The sequence below is a fragment of the Elephas maximus genome, chromosome 18 (assembly GCF_024166365.1).
Source record: "Elephas maximus indicus isolate mEleMax1 chromosome 18, mEleMax1 primary haplotype, whole genome shotgun sequence".
Classification (NCBI taxonomy): Eukaryota; Metazoa; Chordata; class Mammalia; order Proboscidea; family Elephantidae; genus Elephas; species Elephas maximus.
Window position 1 is genome coordinate 9,541,936 of NC_064836.1, and position 12,042 is coordinate 9,553,977.

The 12,042-nt window shown below is 45.6% G+C and overlaps 1 protein-coding gene across 1 annotated transcript in view; it reads right to left on the minus strand.

Annotated features, from left to right (window-relative positions):
• The window catches only part of CACNA1S (calcium voltage-gated channel subunit alpha1 S), a 90,042-nt gene that overhangs the window by 21,470 nt on the left and 56,530 nt on the right, over positions 1-12,042 (minus strand). The window contains exons 23-28 of the mRNA XM_049858100.1: positions 4,450-4,502; positions 3,988-4,134; positions 3,289-3,490; positions 2,631-2,789; positions 1,017-1,127; positions 203-286 (exon numbers count right to left, since the gene is read on the minus strand). Coding sequence (XP_049714057.1) covers positions 203-286; positions 1,017-1,127; positions 2,631-2,789; positions 3,289-3,490; positions 3,988-4,134; positions 4,450-4,502 — 756 coding nt within the window. The remainder of the gene's footprint in view (positions 1-202; positions 287-1,016; positions 1,128-2,630; positions 2,790-3,288; positions 3,491-3,987; positions 4,135-4,449; positions 4,503-12,042) is intronic.

Here is a 12,042-nt window from a genome sequence, read left to right on the forward strand (position 1 = left end):
TTCTGACCACCTGGTATCTGAGTTACCTGCCTGCCCAGCAGGATTGTAAGCTCCTTGAGAGCAGAAGCCACAGTTGTCACATCCATCTTTGTAACCCCTGGGTACCATGCTGCACACGCAGTGGGTACCTCACAAATATCTGTGGACTAAATACAGGCTTTTGGTCCTACCCCGGTAATGGGTCCGCCTGCCTGATACTTACGTCAATCTCACTAAGGATGACGTCAATGATGCTGCCGATGACGATCAAGAAATCAAACACATTCCAGGGGTCTCCAAAATAGCCCTGGGAAAGAAAGAGATGAGAGAAGCAGGGGGTGAGCTTCTGGAGGAAGGAGCTCTGGAGGCCAGTAGAGGGAAGTGGTCCCTGTCCAGGGTAATGGAGAGCTGTGGGGCCAGGCCAGGTGGGACCAAGGCTCCACTCTACTGGTGCTCCCGTGTGCCCCTATCCATATACCTTGCCCCTGGCTCTTCATTTCCCTTCCTCTAGAGCACAAAGCAGTAGAAGAGGGGAGGGAGAGTTGTAGGGATTTAGGATTTGGGATCCTGGTCCAGGTTAGGGAATTCTTTCATTCCCCTCCCCCATTTCCCACTTTCAAGCCCCATCTGGAGCCTGACCTTATAGAACTGGCAGAGGTGGCTGGACTGGGAACAGCGAGAGTGGGCTTGGGAACCGAACAAACTGAGTCAGGCACTCCCGCTGGCCCTGGGCCTATTCTTCAAAAGCTTAAAAGAAGGTGGGGAATGTCAGATGGGCTCAAAGAAGGGGACAGGAAAGAAGTGCCCAGCATCCATTCTGTCACGGGTGGATTGTGAGCACCTTGAAGATTTCACTTATCCTGTATCTAAAGGTGGAAGTGGTCAGGGGGGTGAGCAGGTTAGGAACAATGGTGTTGGATAAGGGGTCTTCAGCGAGATGAGGGGGTGAGCTTGGTGGCCCATGAGAAGGCCCCCACCCCACCATGCCTCAGCTGCCCTCTCAGCTCTGCGTCTTGCCCTGTGGCCCCAGCACTTACCCTGGCCTTGAATGCCATGAGCTTGAGGATCATCTCCAAGGTGAAGATGATGGTGAAGGCCACGTTGAGGATATCTGAGATGTGATTCATCTGCTCTGATTGATTGTAGTGCTGTGGGAGAAAGGGGCTGGGTGAGACTGCGCTTCTCTCCTACAGGCTGCATTCTCGGATTCCCAGTCTCTTCCTGGGCTGCCCCCACCCTCCTCCTTGGGCCCCCTGCCCACCCTTCTTAGATCAGAAAACTAAGAGCCTCCTTTAGTAATCACCCAAATTCCATCAAGTCTTATGGACCTCTCAGGAGTTTATGAAGGAGCAGGTGCTCTAATTCCAAGGCCTGCTGAGTGGGTCTATTTACACCCAGGGCTGCAAGACGAGAGGCTCATTGACATATCTGTTATGGGATGACGGGAATGCGGGCCCCAGGCAGGGCTTCTGTGACAGCCCCATCTAGTCATTCGGCACAGGGCTAGGAGAGAAGACCCCTGGACTCTAGAGCTGGTACTATCACTGACTACTGGTAGGGCAAGGAGCCCTGGTGGCAGTTAAGCTCTCAGTTGCTAGCTGAAAAGTTGGTTCAAACCCACCCACCCAGCAGCTCTGTGGGAGAAACACCTGGCGATCTGCCTTCATAAAGATTACAGCCAGGAAAACCCTATGAGGCAGTTCTATTCTCACATGGGGTTGCTACGAGTAGAAACTGATTGAAAGCACCTAACAATGCCGGTGAGGGCTGAGCTCACCAAGTTTACTGTATCTGCACGCTGGCACAATGATGGGGAGGCAGTTATAAGCAATAACTTTGGGCCTCTTGCCCCATCACTATGGCCTCATCAATTCCTTTTCTGTATACATTTCCCCAGGAATCTCTTATCCTTCTTTTAAAAAAAACCGATGAAATCCTCCCTCTTCCACAAACCCTTCCCAGGTAGTTCAAAGGATCTGAGGGCTGCCCCCACCCCATCCTGTCTTGACAGGTCTGCCCCAACTCTGCTGCCACAAGCCATTGCTCTGATCCTCTACACAGTCTAGGCCTGCTGACTCCATGACTCCCTTTCTGTGTTCTCATGACCTGGCCACATGTGGCCACGTCACTGAGTGTGTCTAGACTCCTAGAAGCAGGGAGCCTAGCCGTGCGGTTCTATTTCTACAGGGTTTAAGGGATCAGGTGCTTAATTAAGGCTCCATAATGATGCTGCTGATTATGATATTGTCTGTAAAGTGTGCTCATCTCCTAAGAAAGACACCTGTTCTGTGACTACTGAACTCATTTTTCTCGGGACCTGAACCAAGATTCCAACCAACTCAACCATCCAGGCAACAGTGGAAGAAAAATAGAGAATGCGTGTTCTACTTCCTACACCTCCTCCTTCTTCTGCAGCGACCATGTCTTGTTTATGGAACTACCACAACTGTCTGTACACCTGAATGATCTCAATTAACCATCAGTGCCTGTTCACACAGCATTTCAGTCCTCAGTGCCTGGCACACAGTAGGGGCTCAGGAAATGTCTATTTTTGGGGGGAAGACCAGACTGGAATCCTGCCTGCCCACCCTGCCCTGCCCAGGGCTCAGGTCCCAGTCTTATCACACCCCTCTCTCCTGGGGGTCCTTTACCTGCATGCCCAGGCAGATGGTGTTGAGCATGATGAGGGCAAACATCAGGTATTCGAAGTACGAGGATGTGACGAAGTACCACACCTTGTACTGGTATGGGTTTTTGGGGATGTAGCACCTCAGTGGGCGGGCTTTCAGGGCATACTGTACACACTGGCGCTGAGACACAAGGCAATGGGGCAGGTCAGCACCAAGAAGCCCTCCCTCCCTCTCCACACCCACATCTATGGGCTGCTAGGAACCTGCATCTGTGCAAGCCATGAGCAGCTGTGGCCAGGAGCCTGTGGCTTAGGGATTCTGAAAGACTAGGTAGGATGAGACTCCCATTGGGCTCTGAACCCGGAATGTCCCCTTGGCATACCCTGGAGTTATCACAGCCTATCCCTAAGATGGCTCTAGCCCAGCCCAGGGCCTCCAAAAGGCTTCCTTTCTCTGGATGTAATGGAAGTTCCATGAGAAGACTCCCACTCCCCCAGCTTGTATTGCTTTGGTTTGGAAATGGGGTGGAGTGCAGGAATGCTGGGGTTGGGCATCAAATGGAGGCTCTGGGGCCACTCTTGGCCCCTGGGCACTCTTGGCTGGCCAGATTCCAGGGCTTGGAGGTGTCAGAAGGCCTCCTGGGGCTCTGCCCTCCATCTCTAGCAGGTGGCCCAGCTACCTGGTTCTTGTTCAGCTCACAATTCTTGTACTCAGTCTCCCCCTGCTCCTGGAAGGTGACAATAACGAAGCCCACAAAGATGTTCATCATGAAGAAGGCAATGAGGATGATGTAGATGATGAAGAAGATGGCCATCTCCACTCGGTTATTGTAGATGGGGCCCATGTCCTCCTTGTTTGAATCTATGGCCTTGTACAGTAGCCTAGTGGTATTCAGGAGAGAGAGGATAGACTGGGCTGGAGTGAAGGGGCAGAGAATCAAGCTGCGGAAGGAGGGTGGGCTCTATCCCATAGACAACAGGGAGCCAGGAGAGCTTGCTGAGAAGTCAAGTGATGGGAGAGAAGTAACAACTGTGCCATCAAAAGCCTGGAACAGATCCTGAAATGGCCCTGCCTTTCCATAGGAAGCCCCGTTCTATCCCTAATCAATCAGTGGGACCCTCCCTGCAGGCAGAGAGGTACACACCCGTGTGAGGATTGGGTACATTTTGTCAGAGCCCCAGGTATGACTTCCTTTGGAGTGGCCATCAACATACCAGCCCTACATAAGCCATTAGAAAGTTGGTGGGATTTGTTGAGCATCCACCATGGGCCTAGAATGACCTTGGGTGCAGTGGGGGCTGCAGAATGGCAGGCTGGCTCCCAGGTACTACTCCCCACCCCGTACCTGTGTCGAGCCCAGGCCCCAGCCCTCACTTACTGAGGCCATCCCTCGAAGGTGGAGACTGTGAAGAGTGACATCATGGCCGAGAGCACGTTGTCAAAGTGGAATTCGTTGTGTATCCACTGCCGGGGACGCAGCTCCATCTGCGTGGGGTCCCCATCTTTGTACACATAGTAGTAGCCCCTGATATAGGGAAGTCCCATCACTTGCCTGTGTATGACTGAGCTGCTGACTCCCCAGCTCACCCAGCCTCTGGGCCCTGGGTAGTGAGTGTGCGGAGAAATGAGGGCCCACATCTAGGACCAGAGGGGGCACCACTGGATTCTCCCTTTCCTATAATTCCCCAAGGAAAGGGGCTTCTCTGAACATCCCTGCTGGGCCTAATGGCTCTGGTTCCCCGGTTCCCCAGCCTGAGGGACCACCCTGCCCTCTCGCACTAGGTACCCCATCCATGACCCTGCTCATGGTGCACACCTCAGCCCCCAGAGCACAGCATACCTGCACTCCTCTTCTGTCATCTTGGATAAGTCATTGCAGCTGAAGAACTTTCCCTGAGCCCAGAAGGAGAAAGGGAAGGAGGTAAGTTCAAGGAAACAGGATTAAAAAATGGACTCTGGAAGTGGAAGTGAATGGTAGAAGGAGAAGGGAAAGAGGGACGGCAGGAAGTGAGAGCCTGTCCTCTTCCTCTCCAGCAGGTCGCCTAACCACTGGGGCCCATTCCTAATCATGGCAATCCCATGTCCGTTAGAGTAGAACTGTGCTCCATAGGGTACTTTTTCTTCTTTAATTTTGTTGTTGTTGTTGAGAATATGCACAGCAAAACATAAACCAGTGCAACCCTTTCTACACGTACAACTCAGTAACGTTGATTACATTCTTCGAGTTGCGCAACTGTTCTCAGCCTCTTTTCCTGAGTTGTTCTTCCCCTATTAACATATACTCACAGCCCCCTAAGGTTTCTGTCTAATCTTTCCAGTCACTGTTGTCATTTCAATCCCATATAGTTCTTAAAAGATCATAACGCTCAAGGTAGACATTTTTTACTAGTTACGCTAGTTTTAAGAAAACTTCAGGAGATATTTTTGGTTTAAGGTTTAAAGACTATCTCAGGGCAATAATTTCAGGAGTTCATCCAGCCTCCATGGCTAAGAAAGGTTGCAGTTCATGAGAATTTGAAATTCTGTTCGGTATTCCTCCCCGCTTCTTTTAAAACTATTTGTCATTTTTATTTAGTGCTTTCCTCTCCAAAGTGATATTGGCAATCTCTTCCCATTCCCACCTCCAATGGCTATTAACTTTTATTCAACCAAGTGATATGTAATGTACTGTGGCTTTTTAAAGAATAATTTCATTTATTTTATTGCTGTTGCTGTTGAGAATACACACAGCAAAACACACAATTCAACAGTTTCTACACGTACCACTTAGTGACATTGATTATATTCTTCAACTTGGGTAACCATTCTCACCCTCTTTTCTGAGTTGTTCCTTCTCCATTAACATAAATTCACAGCCCCCTAAAGTTCCTGTCTAATCTTTCGAGTTGCTATTGTCAATTTGGTCCCATATAGATAGTTCTTAAAAGAACATAATCCTCAGGGCAGACATTTTTTAGTAGTTAAGCTAAACTACTGTTTTGTTTTAAGATGACTTCAGGAGATATTTTTGGTTTAAAGTTTAAAGATTATATCAGGGCAATATTTTCAGGGGTTCATCCAACCTTCATGGCTCCAGGATGCCTGGAATCCATGAGAATTTGAAATTCTATTCTGCATTTTCCCACTTTGATCAAGATTTTTCTATGGAATCTTTGATCAAAACATTCAGTAATGGTAGCTGGCCACCATCCAGTTCTTCTGGTCTCATGGCAAAGGAGGCAATTGGTCATGGAGGCAATTAGCCACACATTCCATATTCTCCTTTCCTGACTCTCCTTCTTCCTCTGTTGCTCCAGGTGAATAGAGACCAATTGCCATCCCTTGGATGGCCACTTGCAAGCTTTTAAGACCCCAGGCACTATGCAACAAACTAGGAGGTAGAACAGAGTCACTAAACATGTCATTAGGCCAATTAAATGGGATGTTCCGTGAAACCATGACCCTAAACCTCCAAACCAAGGAATCAAATCCCATGAAGTGTTTGGTTGTACATAAGCAGTCTCAGCAGCTACTCTTTTCTTTTTCTTTTGGCCATTGCTGTAAGTGTATCTGTCACATAACTTTTGCCAATTAACTTTTTAGAGGTGTACAACTTACTGACATCAATAATACCCTCAATCAAGGCAATTCTTCCATCACTGTTAAACCTCTTCTCCCTTCTTGTCCCTGGTAACCACTAATAAACTTTGGTCTCTATACGTTTGTCTTTTCTTGTCTTTTAATATGAGTGAGGTCATACCATATTTGTCCTTTTGTGATTGACTAAATTCACTCGGCATAGTGTCTTCCAGCTCCATCTATATTGTAGCATGTATCAAGACTTTATTTCTTCTATTGACTGCGCAGTATTCCACTGTATGCATGTGCCACATTTTGTTTATCCATCTGTTGATGGGAATTCAAGTTGTTTCTACCTTTTTGGCTATTGTTCATAGTGCTGCAATGAACACTGGTGTACAAGTCTCTGAGTCTCTGCTTTCAAGTCTTTTGGGTATATACCTAGGAGTGGAATTGCTGGGTCATATGGTAGTTCTTTTTTTTTTTTTTTCTGAGAAACCACCACACCGTTTTCCACAATGGCTGTACCATTTTGCATTCCCACCACCAATGGATAAGGGTTCCAACTTCCCTACATCCTCTCCAACATTTGTTATTTTTAGTTTTTTTTTTTTTTATCTTAGCCATCCTAATCAGAGTGAAATTGTATCTCATTTTAGCTTTGATTTGCATCTCTCTGATGGCTAATGATGTTGAGCATCTTTTCGTGTGACTGATGGCCATTTGAATGTCCTTTTTGGTGAAGTGTCTACTCAAGCCCTTTGCCCATTTTGTGATTGGGTTATTTGTCCTTTTGTTGTTAAGTTGTCCAATTTTTATATATACTTTGGTTATTAGATTCTTATCAGATACATCATTTCCAAAGCTATTCTGCCAGTCAGTAGCTTTTTTTTTTTTGGTAAAGTCTTTTGATAAACAAAAGTTTTTAACTTTTATGAGGCCTCATTTATTTATTTTGTCTTTTACTGTTTACACTTTTGTTATTATATTAGATAATTCATTGTTAAAAGCTAGGCCCAACGGCCTTACCCCTACATTTTCTTCTAAGAATTTTATGGTTTTAGTTTGCATGTTTAGGTCCTTAATCCATTTTTAGTTTATTTTTGTGTGTGGTGTGAGGCATAGATCCTGTTTCATTTTTCTGCATGTGGAAATCCAGTTTTCCCAACACCATTTATTGAAGAGACCCTTTCCCCATCAAATGGACTTATCTCCCTTGTCAAAACTCAGTTGAGCATACATGTTTGGGTTTATTTCTAGACTCTAAATTCTATTCCATTAGTCTATGTGTCTATTGTTAGAGGACTACCAGGCTGTTTTGATTACGTAGCTGTATAGTGTGTTTTAAAATCAAGAAGTGTGAGTCCTCCTACTTTGTTCTTCTCTTTCAACATTGCTTTAGCTATTCAGGTCCTCTTGTCGTTCCACATAAAGTTGAGGATTGTTTTTTCCATTTCTGTAAAGAAGGCTGTTGGAATTTTGATTGGGATTTCGTTCTTTGGGTAGTACTGACATCTTACCAATATTAAGTTCTTTTTACCCAAGAACATGTAACATCTTTCCATTTATTTAAGTCTTTAATCTCTTCCAGCAGTGTTTTATAATTTTCATCGTATAAGTTCTTCATGTCCTTGGTTAGATTTATTCCCAGGTATTTTATTCTCTTAGATGCTATTTTAAATGGAATTATTTCCCTAATTTCCCTTTCAGGTTTCTCATTTCTGTTGTAGAGAAACCTAACTAATCTTTGTTTATTAGCTTTGTCTTCTGCAACTTTGATAAATTCCTCTATTAGCTCTAGAAGTTTTCTTTTGGACTTTTTGGGATTTTCTATATATAGGATCATACCATCCACAAATAGAGGTAATTTTACTTCTTTTTTTCAAGTCTGTGTACTTTTTATTGTCTTATTGCTTTGGTTAGGATTTCTAATACAATGTTGAATAAAAGTGGTGAGATTTGTCCTGTTCCTTATTTCAAGTGGAAAACTCTCAGTCTTTCTTCATTAAGTGTAATGTTGGCTGCTGCCTTTTCATATATACTCTGAATCATATTGAGGAATTCCCCTTCTACTCCAATCTTATTTAGGGTTTTCATCAAGAAAGGCTGTTGGATTTTATCAAATTCTTTTTCTGCATTCATGGAGATGATTATGTGGCTCTTTTCCTTTGTTCTATTGCTGTGGTGTATTACGTTGATTGATTTTCTAATGTTGAACCATCCCTGCATTTCTGGAATAAATCCCACCTGGTCATGGTGTATGACTCTTTTGATATGCTGTTAGATTCTGTATGCTAGAGTTTTGTTGAGGATTTCTGCATCTGTGTTCATAAGAGATATTTGCCTGTAGTTTTCTTTTCTTGGGGTATTTCTGTTTGGTTTGGTTATCAGGGTTATGTTTGCTTCATAGAATGAATTGTGGAGTTTTCCTTCCTTCTCCATATTTTGGAAGCGTTTAAACAATACTGGTGTCAATTCTTCTCTAAATTTGGTAGAATTCCCCAGTGAAGCCATCTGGTCCAAGACTTTTTACGTTGTTGTTGGGAGGTTTTTGATCACTGATTTGATCTCTTCATTTGTTATGGGCCTGTTGAGACTTCCTATTTCCTCTTGAGTCAGTTAAATAGGTTTTGTGCTTCTAAGAATTTTTCCATTTCATTCAGGTTATCTAGTTTGTTGCCATACAGTTGTTCATAATATTCTGTCATAATTCTCTTTATTTCTATCGATTCAGGTATAATGTTCCCTCTTTCATTTTTTATTTTGTTTTTTTTTGTATTTTCTTTGTCAGTCTAGCTAAAGGTTTGTCAATTTTTTTTTTATTGTAGGTTTACAGAACAAACTAGCTTCTTCTTAAATAGTTAGGACACATATTGTTTTATGACATTGATTACCAACCCCACAACATGTCAACACTCTCCCTTCTTGACCTTGGGTTCCGTATTACCAGCTTTCCTATTTCCTCCTACTTTCTAGTCCTTGCCCTGGGCTGGTATGCCCTTTTAGTCTCGTTTTGTTTTATGAGCCTGCCTAATCTTTGGATGAAGGGTGAACCTTAGGAGTGACTCCATTACTGAGCTAAAACGGTGTTCGGGGCCATACTCTAAGTTTTTCTCCAGTCTCTGTCAGGCGAGTAAGTCTGGCCTTTTTTTTGTGAATTAGAATTTTGTTCTACATTTTTCTCCAGCTCTGTCTGGGACCCTGTATTGTGATCCCTGTCAGAGCAGTCCGTGGTTGTAGCCAGGCACCATCTAGTTGTACTGGACACAGTGTGTGGAGGCCGTGAAGGTCTGTCAATTTTATTGATCTTTTCAAAAAACCAACTTCTGATTTTGATTCTCTCAATCTTTTTCTGTTTTTGATTTTATTTATTTCTGCCTCGGTCTTTGTTATTTCCTTTCTTCTGGTAGGTTTAGGCTTAGTTTGGTCTTTTCTTTCTAGTTCCTGGAGTTGCTGTGTTAGGCTACTGAGTTGAGATCTTTCTTCTTTTTTCATGTAGATATTTATCACTATAAGTTTCTCTCTGAGTACTGCCTCTGCTGGATTCCATAAGTCTTGGTATATTGTGACTCCGTAGGGTTTTCATGATTGATTTTTTAGAAGTAGATTTCTAGGTCTTTATTTCAAGGCACGTCTGGGTGGACTTGAACCTCCAACCTTTCAGTTAGTAGTTGATTGCATTAACCATTTACACCACCCAGGGAACAGTATCTCTTCTTCACCATCATACATTTTCGCAGCTCCCGCATTGGCTTTCCCACCTGATCTAGATGCTGCCAAGGCCAAGAATCCAGTTCCTTAGCTGAGCATTTGCTGAGTGCCCCAGGCACCTCCTCACTGCTGCAGGAAGCTCTCTCAGAGCAAGGAAGAGGGGTTGCCTCACCTCCCTCCTTCCTTTTCCTGTCAGTGGAGGGGCCCACAGGGCTACTGTGGGGACAAGAGCCACAGAGATGGAGACTGGAAGCTTCCAGCGCCCTCCGCCCCCCTCCCCCAAGGCCTGAGTTGTGGCTGTGTACAGCTCTGTGCTGATTTCAGCTACAGCAGCTTCTCTTTTTATCTACATCACACATTGGGCACCCACAAAGGATTTTGTTTGAACAAAAGGGGCTGATTGATAGGTTTTAATGTGGCTAAATTAAGTTGAAATCCTTGGATTCTGGTTCAGTTCCCTCAAAGACCCAGGGACACAAAATGCCTTAGCAAGGACATAGGACTGACTAGTTGGAGGCACAGCTGAGAACCCCCAAGGTTTCTGCTCTTCCTACCACATCCCCTTCACGGTTCCTGAGGGCAGAGGGCTGAGGGTGAGGCAGATGACATTTGAGGGAGAAGCAGGGAGAAGACATAGCAGCCACTAGGCAGATTTCTGGGCACTTGAAATTGAAGACCCAATTTAATATGAAAAGCAAATTTAAACTCTTTGATATAATATGGAATGTATGTGACAAGTTTCTAAGAAGTAAAATGTGATGTAAAATGCCAGTTTTAACTGATGTTTTACTATTTTATCTGGGTAGGCATGGAGTAGGGGTCTTGATTAGAGACTAAAGCACAGAGGGGGTCGGGGTGTGGAAGGGCAACAGCTCTTGCCTGGAAGGGACATGGGAGTCAAAAGAAAGGCATCTCATTCATTCATGCAACATGTCTGTGGGCCTCCTATGTACCAGGCCCTGGGCTAGATGCTGGGTAAGAAATGAGTAAGATGCAGACTCTGCCCTTAGGGAGATTCCAGGGCCCCAGGCCTGACAGAGGAGGAGCCCAGGAGAGGGCAGCCCTGGACTGGCCCTAGGAGATGGCCACATGCAGCTGGCTGGCAGAGTGTCCAGACACTGGGGACACTCCTGCTCATCCAGGACAGTGACCAACAGGAAGGTCCTCTGGACGGCCCACCCCACCTGCATCCCAAAGCCAGCCTCCTGCCCACAAAGGGGGGACTTGTTGGGTTTACTTCATGACCCCCTCAATCCTAGCACAGAGCCTGGCCCAGAGAAAATGTTCCATAAATGTTTGAAGGATAGATGACTGATTGTAAGATGATGTCACTGCACGTCTAAGACAGACCGAGGTTAAATAATCAAGAATTCAAAAGATCATGTTTTGGGGGGCAGGAGCAGGATGGGCCATGAAGGGGAGTATGAACGCTGTAGGAGGTGTACTTAGGTATCAATTTCCATGCCCTGCAGATGATCTCAAGAAGCCCTTGGCTGCTAACCAAAAGGTTGATGGTTCAAACCCACACAACAGCTCCATGGGGGAAAGACCTAGTGATCACTTCTGTAAAAATTATAGCCAAGACAACACTATAGGGAAGTTCTACTCTGTCACTCGGGGTCACTATGAGTCAAAATTGACCCAACAGCACCTAACAACAACAGCAGCAGATGATCTCAGAGCCAGAGGCATCTGGAAATAGGAGCTCTGCAGAAGGGGCACACTTGTAGGGCTGATTTCCAGAAAGGAAGCAAATGGCTTTGTTTCTCCAAGGAAAGTGGGAACAGAATGAGGTCGGCATCCAGACATGAAACAATGGATTCCCATCCTCAGAAGCTCCTGCTAGATAGGAGACAAAGCCCTGACACCAGCCGCACCAGCCGGGGCACGGGGCACAGAAGTTCAGCAGCACTGAAGGAGGTAGAGGGGCTGGGGCTGGGGAGGGTCTCTTGCTTCAGACAGGCCTAGCAGGGTGAAGGAAGTGGAGGAGGGTGATAACGGAAAGGGGGTGAACGTGGGCCTGTCAGGCTGGCAGCGCATTGGTGGCGGGAGGACTCTTGGGGCCACATGGGGAGGGGCCTTTGTCCTCAAGGAGAAGTCCTAGAGAGTCAGGGAGAAACCAGACATGATGGTGATTGTAGCCAGCAAGCCCTGAGGCGGAGTG